We start from the raw sequence: 15,107 nt of genomic DNA on the forward strand, positions 1-15,107 counted from the left end.
TCCACTTATATTATCTAAACCAGGGGGGAAATGTGCTATGAAAATATGGAGGCTAGCTATGCAATTTAATCAGTAACATTTGAAAAACAAGTCTTATTCATCCTTGGTGGTAATTGTTAGCAGGCTCTCACAATGTTCTGAAGTCTCTGAAAACTCTACACCAAAGACGTCTCTCTCTTACCTAGGATACATTTCTTGATCTTACATTGTCTGCTTTTGCTGTCATGTACTAGACAACTGCAAAACAGTTGCGAATCCAAGGAAAACATACAATTAAGATACAAAATGACCCAAATATCCTTCACAAGCCTTCCCCTTGAAGTGTAACCTCGGTGCTTTAATTTCACTTCTTTTCATAGCAGCAATAGCAGAAGCAGTCTCTAAGAGGTCTGTTGAAGTAGTGTTATTTTTGTCCCTAAGCCTCTCTTTAGGGTTGCCTTGGCTAAGAAGACGGGGTGCCCTTGGCTGGGATGGGAGGGGGTCCTTTTTATAAATGGGTCCTTCACTGTCTGGACCTTTGCTCCCTTCGGAGTTCATGGAAAACAAAACTAACCATTGGAGAGACTTTCTGCACAGATAACGGAGTGAGGAAGGAGAATGATTGACAATACCACCTCCACATAATAAGACTCCACAAAAATGGAATTTGCTGACAGTGACAAGTAGCCCACTGCTACTTGTTCAGAGTGATGATGGTGTTGCCTGTACACTCACAGGTATTACTGTCTGCACTGGCATTCCCAGTGTCACATTTTCAAGTTTCTATTTCTGTTAGGATGATTGGAAAATATGAAAAGCTAAAATTTTTATTTTATCATTCAATTCCAAAAGATGACCTACAGATTCAGGATTGTGTTGTCAATCTACATACATATATATTAGTGCTATTTTTCTTTCTTTTTTTATCACACTGTAGGAATACTCTTCCTCTGCCTACACTTAGTTACTTCTCCTGGTTCCAGGTCACTCATTGACCTTCCATTGACACTCACTGTACTTGGTCTAAACCCCAAATTCATTCTTTCCCAGAGAACTACAGTTTTCTCCCTAGACTTTCACCTCTCCTACAAGAAAGCTACACGCGGTGCATCAGAAGCAGCATCAGGTGGGGTATTACTTCCACTGACACCCTGAAGAGCACATGCTCTTCCTGGCACTACAATCAGTGATACAGGGCACTGGCATTAAGGAATGCTTCCTTCACATGTCTTGTGAAACGATGCAAAATAAAACATGACATCATTCTTTAGATGACATGGTCATAAATTAACAACTCATCACTGGATGAATAATAGACTGTTCATAAAGAGGTAACTAGTATTGTTGAAATTGAATAAAATGCTTTATAGATACTCCTCGAAAAGCTTCCTTTCAGATTATGCTGCTTGTATTCACATTTGAATAAAGCCCTCCTACATTGTGCGGTTTTAAAGTATGTGGCAAAATCTCGTGCATTAAGCAGAAAAAGCTAGACCCGGATCTAAATCTGAATTCACTCTAATGTAAGTTAAAATGGACAAAACCTTAAGAGGCATGGAGGACTTTCACATGCAATAATTCCTCCATAGGACCGACAGGTTCTCCACATGCCCTAGAACATGGCCCATTACAAATCCACTGAGAGCAAAAAAGAGAATTTACAAAACCCCGTAACTATTTTAATAGTGGGAGTGAAAAATGTACATTATCATAAAAAGAAATCATCTTTCCATTCACTGTAAAAGCCTATTTATATACTAGAATATTTACAGGTTTTGTTTTATCGCTTCAGTAGGAACTCAGAAAACGTTAGTCAAACAATTGAACAGACAGATAGTATGGCTGTTATGTCCTCAGTAATAGTCTACACACAATCTTGGCTTCAAATAGCAGGATGCAATCATTACCTACTCAACACAGATATCTGTGGTATTTCTAAGTCACCAGCTACTGCAATATTCAGACATGAAAAAATGTTTTGTCATTACACAAGGTCTTCCAATCGAAAGATCTCATCTACATGACCTTAAACAAACTGATGTTACATAAAGTCACTCATTAAAATACTAGTTTATTTAACCATAAAATAACCATGACACTGAAGGAAATACTATCTAGTCCTTCATGAAGTCAAGCCTTGATACCTTAATTTCACTGGAACATTTTCTGTAGAGGCAAAAAAGGAAATTGTAGTACTGCAGGAGACTTAAATTGTATAAATTTCTGTAAGATTTGGTGTTTAACTCATATGAGAAAAGTCCTTTGAAATTGCCCACAGCTTTACTCCTGCTTGGGACCATAAGACTCTGTGCTTGCAGTGGGGAATTTCTACAGGATATTCTATGAAATACTCCAATAAACAGCTGAAATGCCCACACCACTATTTTAACATGATAATTTCTGCATCATAAGTATTCAATAATATATCTGTGTGCCAGATAGTCTAGGGCAGGTTCTAAAAAGAACCAATCTAAATGCAGAAGGTCAGTATTCTTATCAGTAAAGAGAATGAGTGAATTTGGAGCAGAAGTAAATCAAGCTGGTGAGTGGCTGGTCAAGCTGCAAGAAAGTGATTTTTTGGGGGGAATCAATTAGGAGAGTGCCTAAGTGGAACTGGGGTGACCTGTGCAGTCAAGACTATTAATTCACAGATTAAGAAGGGAATGAGAACTTTGATGATGAAAACAAAGGTGTGACCTACATGGAGAAAAGATGAAAGAATAAGCAAGTCTACTAGACAAGGGCAGAGAGGTTGCTGAAGGTCAAGGAGGACATCAACAAACATAGCATAAGTATTAGTGAAGATGAAATCAGAGGAGGAGAAAGCAGTTGGGGAGTGGAAGTTATGGGGATAAGATGATTGATGTAAAGAAAAGGAGATGGAGGACAGAATGGAGAATTAAGTCTTGGTCCCGACAGCAATGAAGCCTGAGTTCAAGTGCTTCATTTCTTCAAGGACACTATTATCTGAGACTAAGCATGAGGTACATAGCAGGTTCCAGGTTGTGGGGAAGGGAGTAGGAAAAGGAAAAAAGACTTCAGAAAAAGTTATTTAAAGAAACACAGTATTAAGCTTGTACTATAATTTTAGTAATATAATATAATACAACTTATATAATACATAATATATAATGTGCATTATATAAGATATGATTTTAAAGTTCCATTTGCTAGGCTAAAACCAGAAATCCAAATGCAGATAACTTGCAGAATTAAATTATTAAACCTGAACTTGAGAGTTAACATCAAAAAACAGCTCTGCATTGCTATTTCACATGCACTTTTTTTTTAAAGGAATATACTAGCAAGCTGAAACAAATCTAGTTCATATAGGAATTTTAGAGGACTGGCAAAAGCAAAGGGTAATTTCTCTGAAATTATCTTTATCCACGGATCTGACCATCTACTGTCATGGTGGTTGCCACCTCTGTATCCATTTTATACATCAACAGGCTAACTGTTTGGCAGAGTCTTCCAGAAAGCTGTCTTCTCTGTCTGAGGGCATCCAAACCACAAGCTTCACAGCCAAAGTGTACTTTTCCTACCTATACAGAGCCCACAGTACTCAAGAACCAGGCAGCAGGTTGGCTTGCAACACGATTGCTGGGTTTAACCTGTATCTAAAATATGCAGAATAGAATATTTGTAAACCAGCTAGAGAACATCAGGATACATATCAGCACCTTCAATCATAAGTGCTTTAATCAACAGATACACTACAAAGTCACGGTTCCTTTGCACCACTCTTTCTCTGTGGATTTCTGGCATTTTGACAGAACCTATTTTATTTTCCATCTGCAAATCATTATGACATTAGTCACACATCTCTAAAAGGTAGCTGTCATTATTCGGATTTCTCTGTACCCCGTAAGTATTCCCTTTGTGAAGAAGGAAGACAATTCTAGGTTTCTCGGCTTGCTGGGCACATCTTTAAAACACTAGGTACTTATGAAATACACACTGTGCTCTAAGCTCAGCAAAGCAAGCATCACATCTGAAGATGAGAAACTTACACTACTTTAAGCACCTGAGCAGCTCAAAAGGGGAAACGTGGGAAAGGAGGAGGACCAGCTACAGTTGTGGTCTTACACATATGAGTTGTGGCCAAATCCCTTATGCACAAAAATGCTAATCAGAATCCTGCCACTAGTTCTCAAAACAGCAAGGATATAATAACCATACTCCCTTTGCTGCTTTGTTAATATGAAGTGGTTTTTAATACTATGTGTTTTAGAACTATTTTTCAACTCTCAAAAAAAAATACTATTTTGGATAAATTATTATGTCTTTCTCATTGTTAGACGGAACTGAAAAATAATTATTACCTATCCCAAATAGGGCATTGATTTCCTGGCTTCAATAACTTAGGGAAGAAAAAAATTGTACAAATATCCTCTGCTTCTAAATTTCTTTTTCCTAGGTCTTCAGTTAGAAAGAAAATTTGGTTATCTCAGATCCTTGCTAGAAGATGGGATGAATTTTTATTATTTTTCTTTTTAATTAGCACATAACTTGGCAGCTACAAATGCAAGATGTTATTTAAACATAAACAACTGCTCTAAGAGAGTCTAGCCAAGGTCATGGGATATAAAGACTGTAGACAAGTAGGTTAGCTGATAAAACAGCTCCCTGAAAGACATAGTGATGGTGTAATGTTCACCTGACAGTGTGTTTGCTAAAAAAACCATAAAACAAAATCAAAAAACCCCAAACCAAACACGAAGAATTACTGTTATGTGGCCTGTGCTTCATCAAATAAGTGATGCTGTCAATCCTTCTTACCGTGGTTTCTATTCATAATGAAAAATAATTCAATGAATGCTGAAATTGTTGTAATGTTATCAGTCTAAATTCTACAAGAGTGTATTCCAATTGATGAAGTTTAGTAAGCTTGGAAGCAATTCAAAAGTGAAGTCCAACTAAACAGCAGTACTTAAGTGTGCAAAAATTCATACAATCCACTGCAAACCACCTTTGAAATACACCCAAAAGAATTACACATTTCAGCAAAATGTAACACATATAATTTGCAATTTTAAATGTCTGAAATATAAAACAAAAACTTTATTTCCAAAAAGTACATTTCAGTTACTGTTCATGGAAATGAAATTGTCTTGGGGTATTAAATTTTCTACCGAAAGTCTTCACCAAAATCCCCAGTTGAAAAATAAACATGTAGAGGACTATTAAAAAACCTCTAAAAATAGTGAAAGACAGAACTATAAAGTTCACATACATCTTATTTCCTCCAAAGCAATGATGTTTTAGCATACACTATTTATTATGCATTTATTTTTTGCACAAAAAACCTGGTAAAGAAGCACCTAAGTAAGCATTTGTATTTTACTGTAATCATACAGTAAAGGCTTACAATAACATCCTATATTTTCATGGTTTTTATGTATCTTGTATTCTTAATCTCTCACTATCAAGTAGTTTTTAAAAAAATACTAAAATACAGGTTATTTACAGAAAAAAATGCTCAAATTTTCTCATCAGATATTTAGGAAATTCTTCTGAATATCTATTTGCTTTTTTCTCATTGAAGTTTATTTTATTGAGAACAATTGCATGAGATCAAATATATTTGTTCCTTAGGAGATCATCTGCTCCTGCTGCTCATTTACCATCTGAAATCATAATCATCTGTTGGTGACAGTGTAATCATCTTCACAGAAACTAATTGTGATGTCACAAACAAATGATTATGATTTCAGGTGGTGAACAAACAGCAGGAACAGATGTATTCTGAAGAACAAAGACTGTAAAGTTATGCATGAATCCGTAGTAATAAAACATTAGGCAAGAAAAACAAAGAGTCTGTCCTTTATAGAGAGGTAGGATTGCTCTGAATGTATTTTTTTATTATTATTAGTTTTTCAGTATTCACTTTGTGACTCTCAAAATTGCTGGAAATAGATAAAGAAAAACTACACTATGGAAAACTGTGGGTGGGGAATATATAAAAACATTTAGAGTCACTTTTGCCTTGTTACAATTGTAATATACAAAAGCTGTTACTTTTTCCTTTTATTTTTATTCTTCATACCTCATCTACAGAAATATAGAACCAAAATGTGTTCACCAGAATCATAGAATCATAGAATGGTAGGGGTTGGAAGGGACCTTTAAGAGATCATCTAGTCCAACCCCCCTGCAGAAGCAGGTTCACCTAGATCAGGTCACATAGGAACATGTCCAGGCAGGTCTTGAAGACCTCCAAGGAAGGAGACTCCACAACCTCCCTGTGCAGCCTGTGCCACTGCTCCCTCACCTTCATGGTAAAATAGTTTTTTCTTATGTTTAAAAGGAACTTTTTGTGTTCCAGCTTCATCCCATTACCCCTTGTCCTGTTGCTAGCTACCATAGAAAAAAGAAAATGCATTATGATTGTTTCTTTCATGCTTTGCTTCTGTTGATAACTGCTTAAGTCAAATACAGAGAGATAAATGAGTATTTTGTTGACAGCAAACATCTCTATGAGCTTGTCCATCTGTATGAGCTTTTCAATACCTATGGTCTGCCCACAATGTCTCAAAGTCTCTTCCAGAAGTATCAGGGAAAAAAAATCATTCAACATTCTTGTTATTTCATATATTAAAAATGTCTAAGATATCCCAAACCAAGCTCCTTATTTCATCTTTAAGACTGTGAAATGAATAAGAAAGGTAAAGAAGTAAACCTGTGGGAAGAAGCTTTGCCAGTGAGTAGGAGGAACAGAAGTCGCAATGATAGTAATATGATAGGGGGGAACAGAAGTTAATTTTCAAGGATATTTAATACAGAATACTAAAATTGTATTGTTCAAGTATGTGGGAGGATACAGACTGTATAGCATTTCTCAGCAAAAACAAATTATTATGATAAGGCTACAACAAAATCTGTTCTTCAAATGTACTTAAGTGTATAACAGTTACATTTTTGGGGTTTGTTGTAGTAGAGAGTTCCAGTTTTATTTCATACACTATCAGACAGAAACACAGAGGATTATGCAAATAAAGAGTACCTGTCTGCAAAAAGACAGGTAAAAAAAGACATTGTCCTAGCAGGATAGAATTGTTTTCCTGGAATAAAACTACTGGAAATCTGAATAATAACTCCCAAATGGTAAACAATCTTGGAGCCTCAGATTTTCAAGACCACTGAAAGTTAGGTGTTACTGTGACAACGAATGCAAACTGTACACTTCTCTTACAAACAAGGACATACTAAGGAGGAAGCGACTCCATTTGTCCTCTTGGAAACTTCCTACAATAATGATGTCACTGCCAAGAGTAGATGCACCTACCAACAACCATTGCTCTTAAATATATATGACCACATTCATATCTCAAAAGATGTAATTATTTTTCATCTCAAACAGTGAAACTTGTTTGGAATTGCCGTAAAAAAAACCCTGCACTTCTTAAGTGCATGAGAGATCATGCATTCATGTGATTTAATCAAAAGAAGATACTTTACATTTTCTCAGTTCTCCTTGACTACAAAGCTCTGAAGTTATCTTGGATGCTGGGGCTTAGTGGAAGATCAGCAGTTGTACGTAGGAAAACTTCTTAATAGTGCTAGTTCTTCAGGATTTTTTACGCATCCCTTGTATGAGAAACTAACACAGATAAAATGCTCACAAATATGTACTGTCAAACCATCTCCTTCTAAACATCAGTACAGCATTTCAACAAGTAATCATGCCTGTGGAAAGCTGGTGAAAAATATCAAGTGATACTGCATAGATTTTCTCCAGATGCAGAAATCCTTGACCTCAGTCACATCCCAAAAAACAGGTCTCTTCACAGAGCCATGCAGTAGGAAAGTATCAACTGAACCTACTGGTTACCTTAACAATATATGAAAATGTTCTGTACATTTTCTATCTGGGAATCTGTGGTTCCTTTTTATACAATACACATAAATTTAGATGTTGAAAGATCTACAGTATAGAAACTACCACAGTGGTTTTCAAGATAAAAATAAAATTTAATATGGTGTCCACCAATACAGTAGATTCATAATTCTAACAGAAAGGCCACTTTAGTTTAGAAATACCAAGAGAGGTTTCAATAAGAAACTCAGAAGACCTATTGGCAACCGTTCAGTCAGGGGTGATACCACATTAACGTATTTAGAGAAGAAAACTACATTTCTAGGTCTTCCATGAATCCTGGATGAGAATGCAAGGTGAAGAAAGACTGGTCTGTCCTCTATGTAAATGTAATAGAGTCATCTCCTCTTCTGCTTTTATACAGAAAACACAGTTAAGTTGTAAATTTTAAAAATACTCTTTATGAGGTTAAGAGTTAAAAAATCATTAAAAATACATATGCTTGTTGGTAACATTTTGGGTTCAAACTCTTAAAAGAATCCCAGAATGAAAACCTGTTTCTGTACTTTTTTTCTGCTGCAAAAAAAGTCTGTGTGCAGCTCAAACTATGAAAAAATAAGTTCTTTGGTCAGCACAGGTTTAAAATACTATTTTTGTTGATCTTGTCTCCTGTTGAGTGAATTTGCCTTTGCATTCTCTTTCTAGATTTCAATTTACATGTATAAATATATAGGTTCTCTTGCTTGGGAAAGGGATTGTTTTTTCTTGTTAGTGTAGTAGATGGTTGTTATGTCATCTATAAAAATCTTTTCTATGAAACACTGCAAGGATAGGAGAGAAAAGAGAGGTCTTACTCTGCTGTCCCAAATTCCAACATGCTAACATTTGAAGATGTTAAGAAATTTTGTCAATGCAAACAGAAATAATCTAGAACTACTAAAGGGTACTGATGACAAGAAGGCTTAAAAGTCTGTAGAATGCTTTCTTTCAGGGAGGTACAATGGTATGTGCTGAATTTAATATCATTTTAAATACTAGCAAACTTTTGTTTAAATTGAAGCACAATTATTCCCTAAGTCTAGTGACTGGGAGGACCACATATATACTTAAACATTGCTGAAGCCCCTGAAAACCTGCTTTTAGGACCAAGTCCTTCAGATGTATAAAGACAAAAACCAGATAGTAGCTCATGTGTGTTGTTCATCTCTCCGGTACAGCCCTTAGTTGAGGGAGATAATATCTGGAACTCTTAACAAGTTCTAGAGAAAAATCCAGAGCTCATAGATCTATCTTTATCACTCTAAACAGCAAAAATCTAGTTAGTTATGAAGTTGCAAAGGTCAGTCCGATTCATTACCTGTTCCAGAGAAACTGAAGTACATCTTCTCCAACAAGGTCTCTCACAGACACAAACAAAGCATAAAGACACAGAAAAAGAAGCGAGAAACTACCAATAGTGGAACCTGATCAGAGTCAGAGTTCTCTTTTCAAGTTTTTAGCCCATATGAGTCCAACAGACCAAATGAGATATACCTTAGCACGCTGAGTCAACCAGCTTATGTCATTGTGAGGCCACTCTGTTATCTCCAAGTCATGGAGATCAGGACAGGTCTCCAATGTCTGAAGAAAGGTATCATCAGAAAAAGGTAAGCTGGTCAGTCTCACTTTAGTTCCTTGGAACACCATGCACTAAGACCTCTTAAAGCCACTTGTGGGAACACAAAGGAGAAAAAAAAAAAACCACTGGGAAGTATCAGCATGAATTTATCAAGGACAAAAAACCAGCCTCAACAACGTAATTGCCTTTTATGAAAAAATGAATCGATATATGACTGAAGGGAGAGCAGTGGATGTTATCTATCCTGGCTTTAGGAAGGCTTTTGACATCATGCCTGATGTATTTCAAGTGTCTTGAATAATCCAAACCCTACAGACACTAGGAAAAGTACGTATAAATACAAATTTGGAAAGTAATACTTACTGTTACTTGTTGGCTCAGAATAACCAACATTCTGGCCGTTCCAATTCTTGTTTTCTCCAAGCTGAAACAGGTAGAAAAAGATAAATAAGTAAAGAGCAAACTACTCTATTAAACAGAACACTCCTGTTTATAAATTCAGTTGAAAGATTCTAAAAAGGATGACTTGGGATTGCCATATCTGCTTACAAAACTTTGCTAACACATCATATTTTTTGTCTATAATAGGTTACTTGAGGAATGTACCTTCATGCATAAACATTAACCACTATTGCATAACACTGAAATATAAATGTTTCCCCAAGGATTAGGCTCAACTCAGTATGTTATCAAATCAGATTTAAAATCAAATATTTTAAGCAACTCTCAACTGAAAACATACACAGACAACAGAAAAATTACATTCTAAAACCAGAAAATCCTAATATCTGCCTATGAAAGTATGTATAAATACTACTCTGGGTGTACTTTGAGTGTAATTTCAAAATATTTACTTGCTAGGCATCCATCTAGTTACTGAAGTGGAAGCAAAAAAATATTGTAATTTTCCATCATTTTATTTACTTTTTTGAGGAAGCTGTCTGTTTTCAAATTAATTATGTGTAACAACAGTTATTACTCTGACCAAGAAAAGGGAGGCAATTAACACAGAAGTTCAACATGAGGATCCTCCTGAAGTCTATACAGCAGATGAGATGGCAGTGTTTATGCATAAATGTGGATGAACAAGTCCAAGCTTCCCCACAAAACAGGAGCTTTTGACAGTCAGCTCTATGAATGTGAAACAAATGATCTTTTCAGATTTCACTGAGATTTTGCTTGTAGCAAAGCAGTCTATATACCATGACAAAGTTTTAATCATTCCCTCTGGAAGACAGGGTTGATTGGGAAAAGTAAGACATGCGAAGGAGGATGAGAAGGTTGAAATCTACCTCTGCATCTCACAGGTTGTGTTAAAGTTGTTCAGATTACTAAACTGATGTAATGCAGACTACTAGATGATAAGTTTTCCTTGGGAAAAAGTAAGGAAGAGCACACTAAGCAAAGCAGCTATTCCTGTCACTGTTTTTCTGTCTTTCCTCATCATGTAACTCCCAATGTGCTTACAGCCTATGCAACGCACAATAATAGAGCATGATGGTAGAACATGAGAGGAACATTTCCAACTCTCCTCATTCCTCTCTTTTTACTGTTTATTAAGTTGATCATGACAGGGAATTTAACAAGAATTCACCTATCAGTAAATTATCCTTAATGCTGTTGTCTCATATGAATGCAATCTACTGTTTTTCTTCTAAGAAAATAAAAGTGGCAAGAAGAAACAGAAATATGGAAACATGAAAAAATTAAGACATTATAACTCTCCAGTCTCAAATTCTGATAGCTGCAAAAAGTCTCCCCAGGCACTTCCAAATTGTTCTCCTCAGGGCTCAGCACAGCCGTAACTGATTGCTTCCAGGAACTAGACTGCCTTAGAAAACAGCAGTCTTTGCTTTTTTACACCACCTGGATTACCTGTTTACCTGTGCTGCTGTCAGTGCCACGTATGGCTCTTGAAATGCTTTAAGTGTTCATTAAAAGAATGACTAGAGTCACATTTTATGCACCAGGGTTAAGTGAAAAACAATTTGATTCTGCTTTTTTTTAAAAAGGAGGAAAATGGGGATGAAAGGACTTGGGGAACTGCAGGGAGGTAGGGGAAAGAGAAGTTGCATTTTCTAAAAGCATCAAAAAACAATTATCTTCTAATATTACATCTTTATTGTGCAACTTATATGGAAAGAATTTTACAATGCTCCAATCAGTAGAGATCTAAGGGTTATTCTCCATCTTCTCCAACATAGTTTAGTTACAGAATTAAAATGCTTTCATCTACACAAACTTGTGTATCTTCAAATATGTTCAAGTTGTTATATGAAAAAGATAAAGCTAGATATTCTTGATATTTTATGTCCTTAACCCCAACAAAGCTATAAAAATTTGTTTCATGATCTTGAACATTGCCACTACATAAAATTTGAGTTCAATTTTTTTTATACAGTATCATATTTGTACATTGTATTCAGGATAATATTAGGGAATTGCATGTTATTCTATCAATTCTAAGATATTTACATCTGCAAGTATGTAATTTAACCTGTTTTGTTTTTTTTTTAAGACAATGCACTTGTAAACAATAGTTTAATAAATATAGCGAAAAAAAGCAGCAGCATCCCTTTTCAGCCACTCATTTTTGGATAAGGATGTAACCACAAGTTTCCACTGTGTAAAGCTCTCCAAAGCAACTATGTTGTGGGTTGATTTTTTTTCAGGCTTTATCTCTGAAAATAGTTCACTCAATTAGAAATCCAAGAATGAAAACCTATGTTTTCCCGTTATTTAAAAAAAAAAAAAAAGTCGATTTTCTTGTTTTCCGTTGCTTTTCAAAAAGCCCACTGGACAAATTGGTAATGAAGAAAAAGTTGAAACTGGTAAAAAGTGTCTTCTACAGCAGAAAAGTCTGAGCATTCTGGTGAAAACAAATTCTCATCTGACTCTGTTATAACTCTTCTTAAATGGCTATGACTGCACACTGTGTTCCCAATAGGAACACCATCTAGCTTCCAAGTACTCTGTTTAGAGTACTGCACACTTGTATATGACTCAGGTATATATTGCAGAATGTAGTGAAGGTGGTATGAATAGCATAGATAGAGCTGCTCCTCTCAAAGAAGAGGGAAACAGAATGTATAGAACAGAGTATCTGTTCTATGGTTTTTTCTTTCTTTTTTTTCAAAGAAAGGGTGTTTCAGAATATCTATATGGATATATATTATATTCAGATTTATCATGTGGTCTCTAGAAAAGCCCAGCAGAACATTCTGTTGACCTGAGCTAGCTGGTGCAGCCACAGCAAACTTTTAAGCAATGATCAAAATATATACAAGCAGTGACTTTGTATATGACAAACTGTTTAGAGTCTACAGTCTAGCCAAATACCTTACCAAGTATCTTTTCAGGATACAAAAGGCAAAATCTTAACACTCCAGTTTGGTTACAAAACCTCCCATCAATAAACTCAAGAGGAGAGGAGTGCTAAGTTGCATATTGCTAACATCAGGATATGTACTTGCAATACATGTGATTTGAAAATGTAAATTCCTTTTCCACAAAAAAAATTACATACATTTTCTTTCTCAATCATCAAATCTGAAAAGGTCACTATTTTTCTGGAATGCTTTTAGTGCATATGCAACAGGAAGACAAACATTGACTACTATGGCTAATTCAGGTAAGAAAATCACTAACACCATTCCTCTCGGTGCTCTCATGGATGCCCAAAATGAAATAAAAGCAAGAAGTATGTTCATCCTGATTTCTAAGCAGAAAGAGGTGCACACATAACATGTACACTTTTGCAAACACAATATCCTATGGAACTACATTTTCTGTTCTTACTCTCACAAGAGGAGAGGCTGCACTTACTGCTCAGTATAGCTACAGAGCTGTAGCTAAACAAAGGCTTATGTCTGACAAGCGATCCCTAAAATGGGGGCGCACGAGTTTAAGCCTCCATTCTTACCAAGGGATTAGCTGATATGGCTAAAAATCTAGACAAGAGTAAAATATAGGCACCATAACAATTGGTTCTTACCTTTTCTGACTGGTCTTGAAGAGGAGTAGAGGCTTTGTAACCCAGTTGTAGCAACATTGCTTCTGCTGCATTTCTTTTAGCTATTTTCTTGTTTGGGCCTGTTCCAGTAGTAACCTCATTGCCTACTTTTACCTAAAGATAAAATGTTGATCATAATGCAAGAGTCTTTAATATCATCATGTAATAATCTTGTTGATCTACCATCAACTGTCAGCTCTTTTGATGCAGATGGGATCTTAAAAATGCAAGAACAGTGCAAAAGGGGACTACAATACTATTTCACACACAAAGAGCTTGTTTAGATTTTTCAGAAGGTCTCCAAACTCATACCAAAGAGCTACATTTTTCTGTATTTTAGTGGACACACAGTTGTATCTCTCTTCCTTCACCCTCTGTGTCAGCCTCTTTCTCTTTAATGAAAATCTCCTCCACTCTTCCTCAACACTGGAAGCACTACAGGATCTGTACTTTCCACTTTCTTATAGGAGTGCTGCCTGCAGTAGTTCCCCAGCATCCAGAACAGAGACACAAGTAATGATCTGGAGATCTAAATGCAAATGATTTCTAAAGAAGGATGAAAACCCCTGTTTGCATTCCTCTCACCTTCTCGCACTGCAAGTAACGTGGGGGCTGCTGGGGCTGCTTTCTTCTTCTACACTTACATCTGACAAGCTTTTATTCAAATAGTTTTTGGAAAGAAGGCTCCTCATTGGACCCGTCATCTATACTCCATAAGGGCTTCTGACAAATAAGACGGCTTTCATAAAACTAGGGAGGTGAGGTTGCACAATGCTGTGTCCAGTTTTGGGCCCCTCTCTACAAGAAGGACATTGAGGAGAGGATCCAGAGGCAGGCTACCAAGTTAGTAAAGGATTTGGAGCACGTCTCATCTGAGGAACAGCTGAAGGATCTGAGGCTGTTTAGCCTGAAGAAGGCTCAGAAGAGACCTTATCATTCTCTACAACTCCCTGAAAGAAAGTTGTAGCAAGGCGAGGGTCGATCTGTTCTCCCTGGTGACAAGCAATAGAACAACAGGAAGTGGCCTCAAGTTGTGCTGGGGCAGGTTCAGGCTGGATATGAGGAAAATTTCTTTACTGAAAGGGTTGTCAGGCATTGGAACGGGCTGCCCAGGGAGGTGGTAATCACTGTCCCTGGAGGTGTTTTAAGACATGAGTGGATGTTACAATTAGGGAATGGTCTAGTAGTTGATAGGACTGCGATGAAGGCTGGACTCGATGATCTTTAAGGTCTCTTCCAGTCAAAATGATTCTATGATTCTAGGAATAAGTAAAACCTCAAAATAAAGGCAATTTATAGACAATAGATATTCATGAAGAATGAGGCTCAAACTTATTCCTTGGCTTTGGTATCATTCTTAAACTCCTGAAGCCGTACGTGTCTGGTTTGTGATATTAGCAGTGTCATTGCTATTCACTTATGCAATATTGATAGCTCTTTGATAGGCATATTTCACTCCATTAAAGCATTGTATTTGCCAAATTGTCTCTTAAGTGTAGCATTTCAAAAGTATGTTAAAAACACAAAATAAAAATGAAAAAAAAAAATAGCCAAGATGATTTGAATAAAAGAAACCTGAGAGATCAAAGACCTGAAACAGTCCAGAAGGAGCTTTAATAGGATTGTAAAAACAGGCATCTAATTGTTAAATAAAAAAGAAATGTTATTTAGTAACTTAT

General features: G+C 36.2%; 1 protein-coding gene across 2 annotated transcripts in view; it reads right to left on the reverse strand.

The window, feature by feature from the left end:
• The window catches only part of STAU2 (staufen double-stranded RNA binding protein 2), a 166,702-nt gene that overhangs the window by 80,998 nt on the left and 70,597 nt on the right, over nucleotides 1-15,107 (reverse strand). For both annotated transcript variants that reach the window (XM_061995420.1, XM_061995419.1), the window contains exons 10-11: nucleotides 13,411-13,542; nucleotides 9,780-9,840 (exon numbers count right to left, since the gene is read on the reverse strand). In XM_061995420.1, the coding sequence (XP_061851404.1) occupies nucleotides 9,780-9,840; nucleotides 13,411-13,542 (193 nt within the window). The remainder of the gene's footprint in view (nucleotides 1-9,779; nucleotides 9,841-13,410; nucleotides 13,543-15,107) is intronic.

This window comes from Colius striatus, chromosome 4 (assembly GCF_028858725.1).
Source record: "Colius striatus isolate bColStr4 chromosome 4, bColStr4.1.hap1, whole genome shotgun sequence".
NCBI classification, from domain to species: Eukaryota; Metazoa; Chordata; class Aves; order Coliiformes; family Coliidae; genus Colius; species Colius striatus.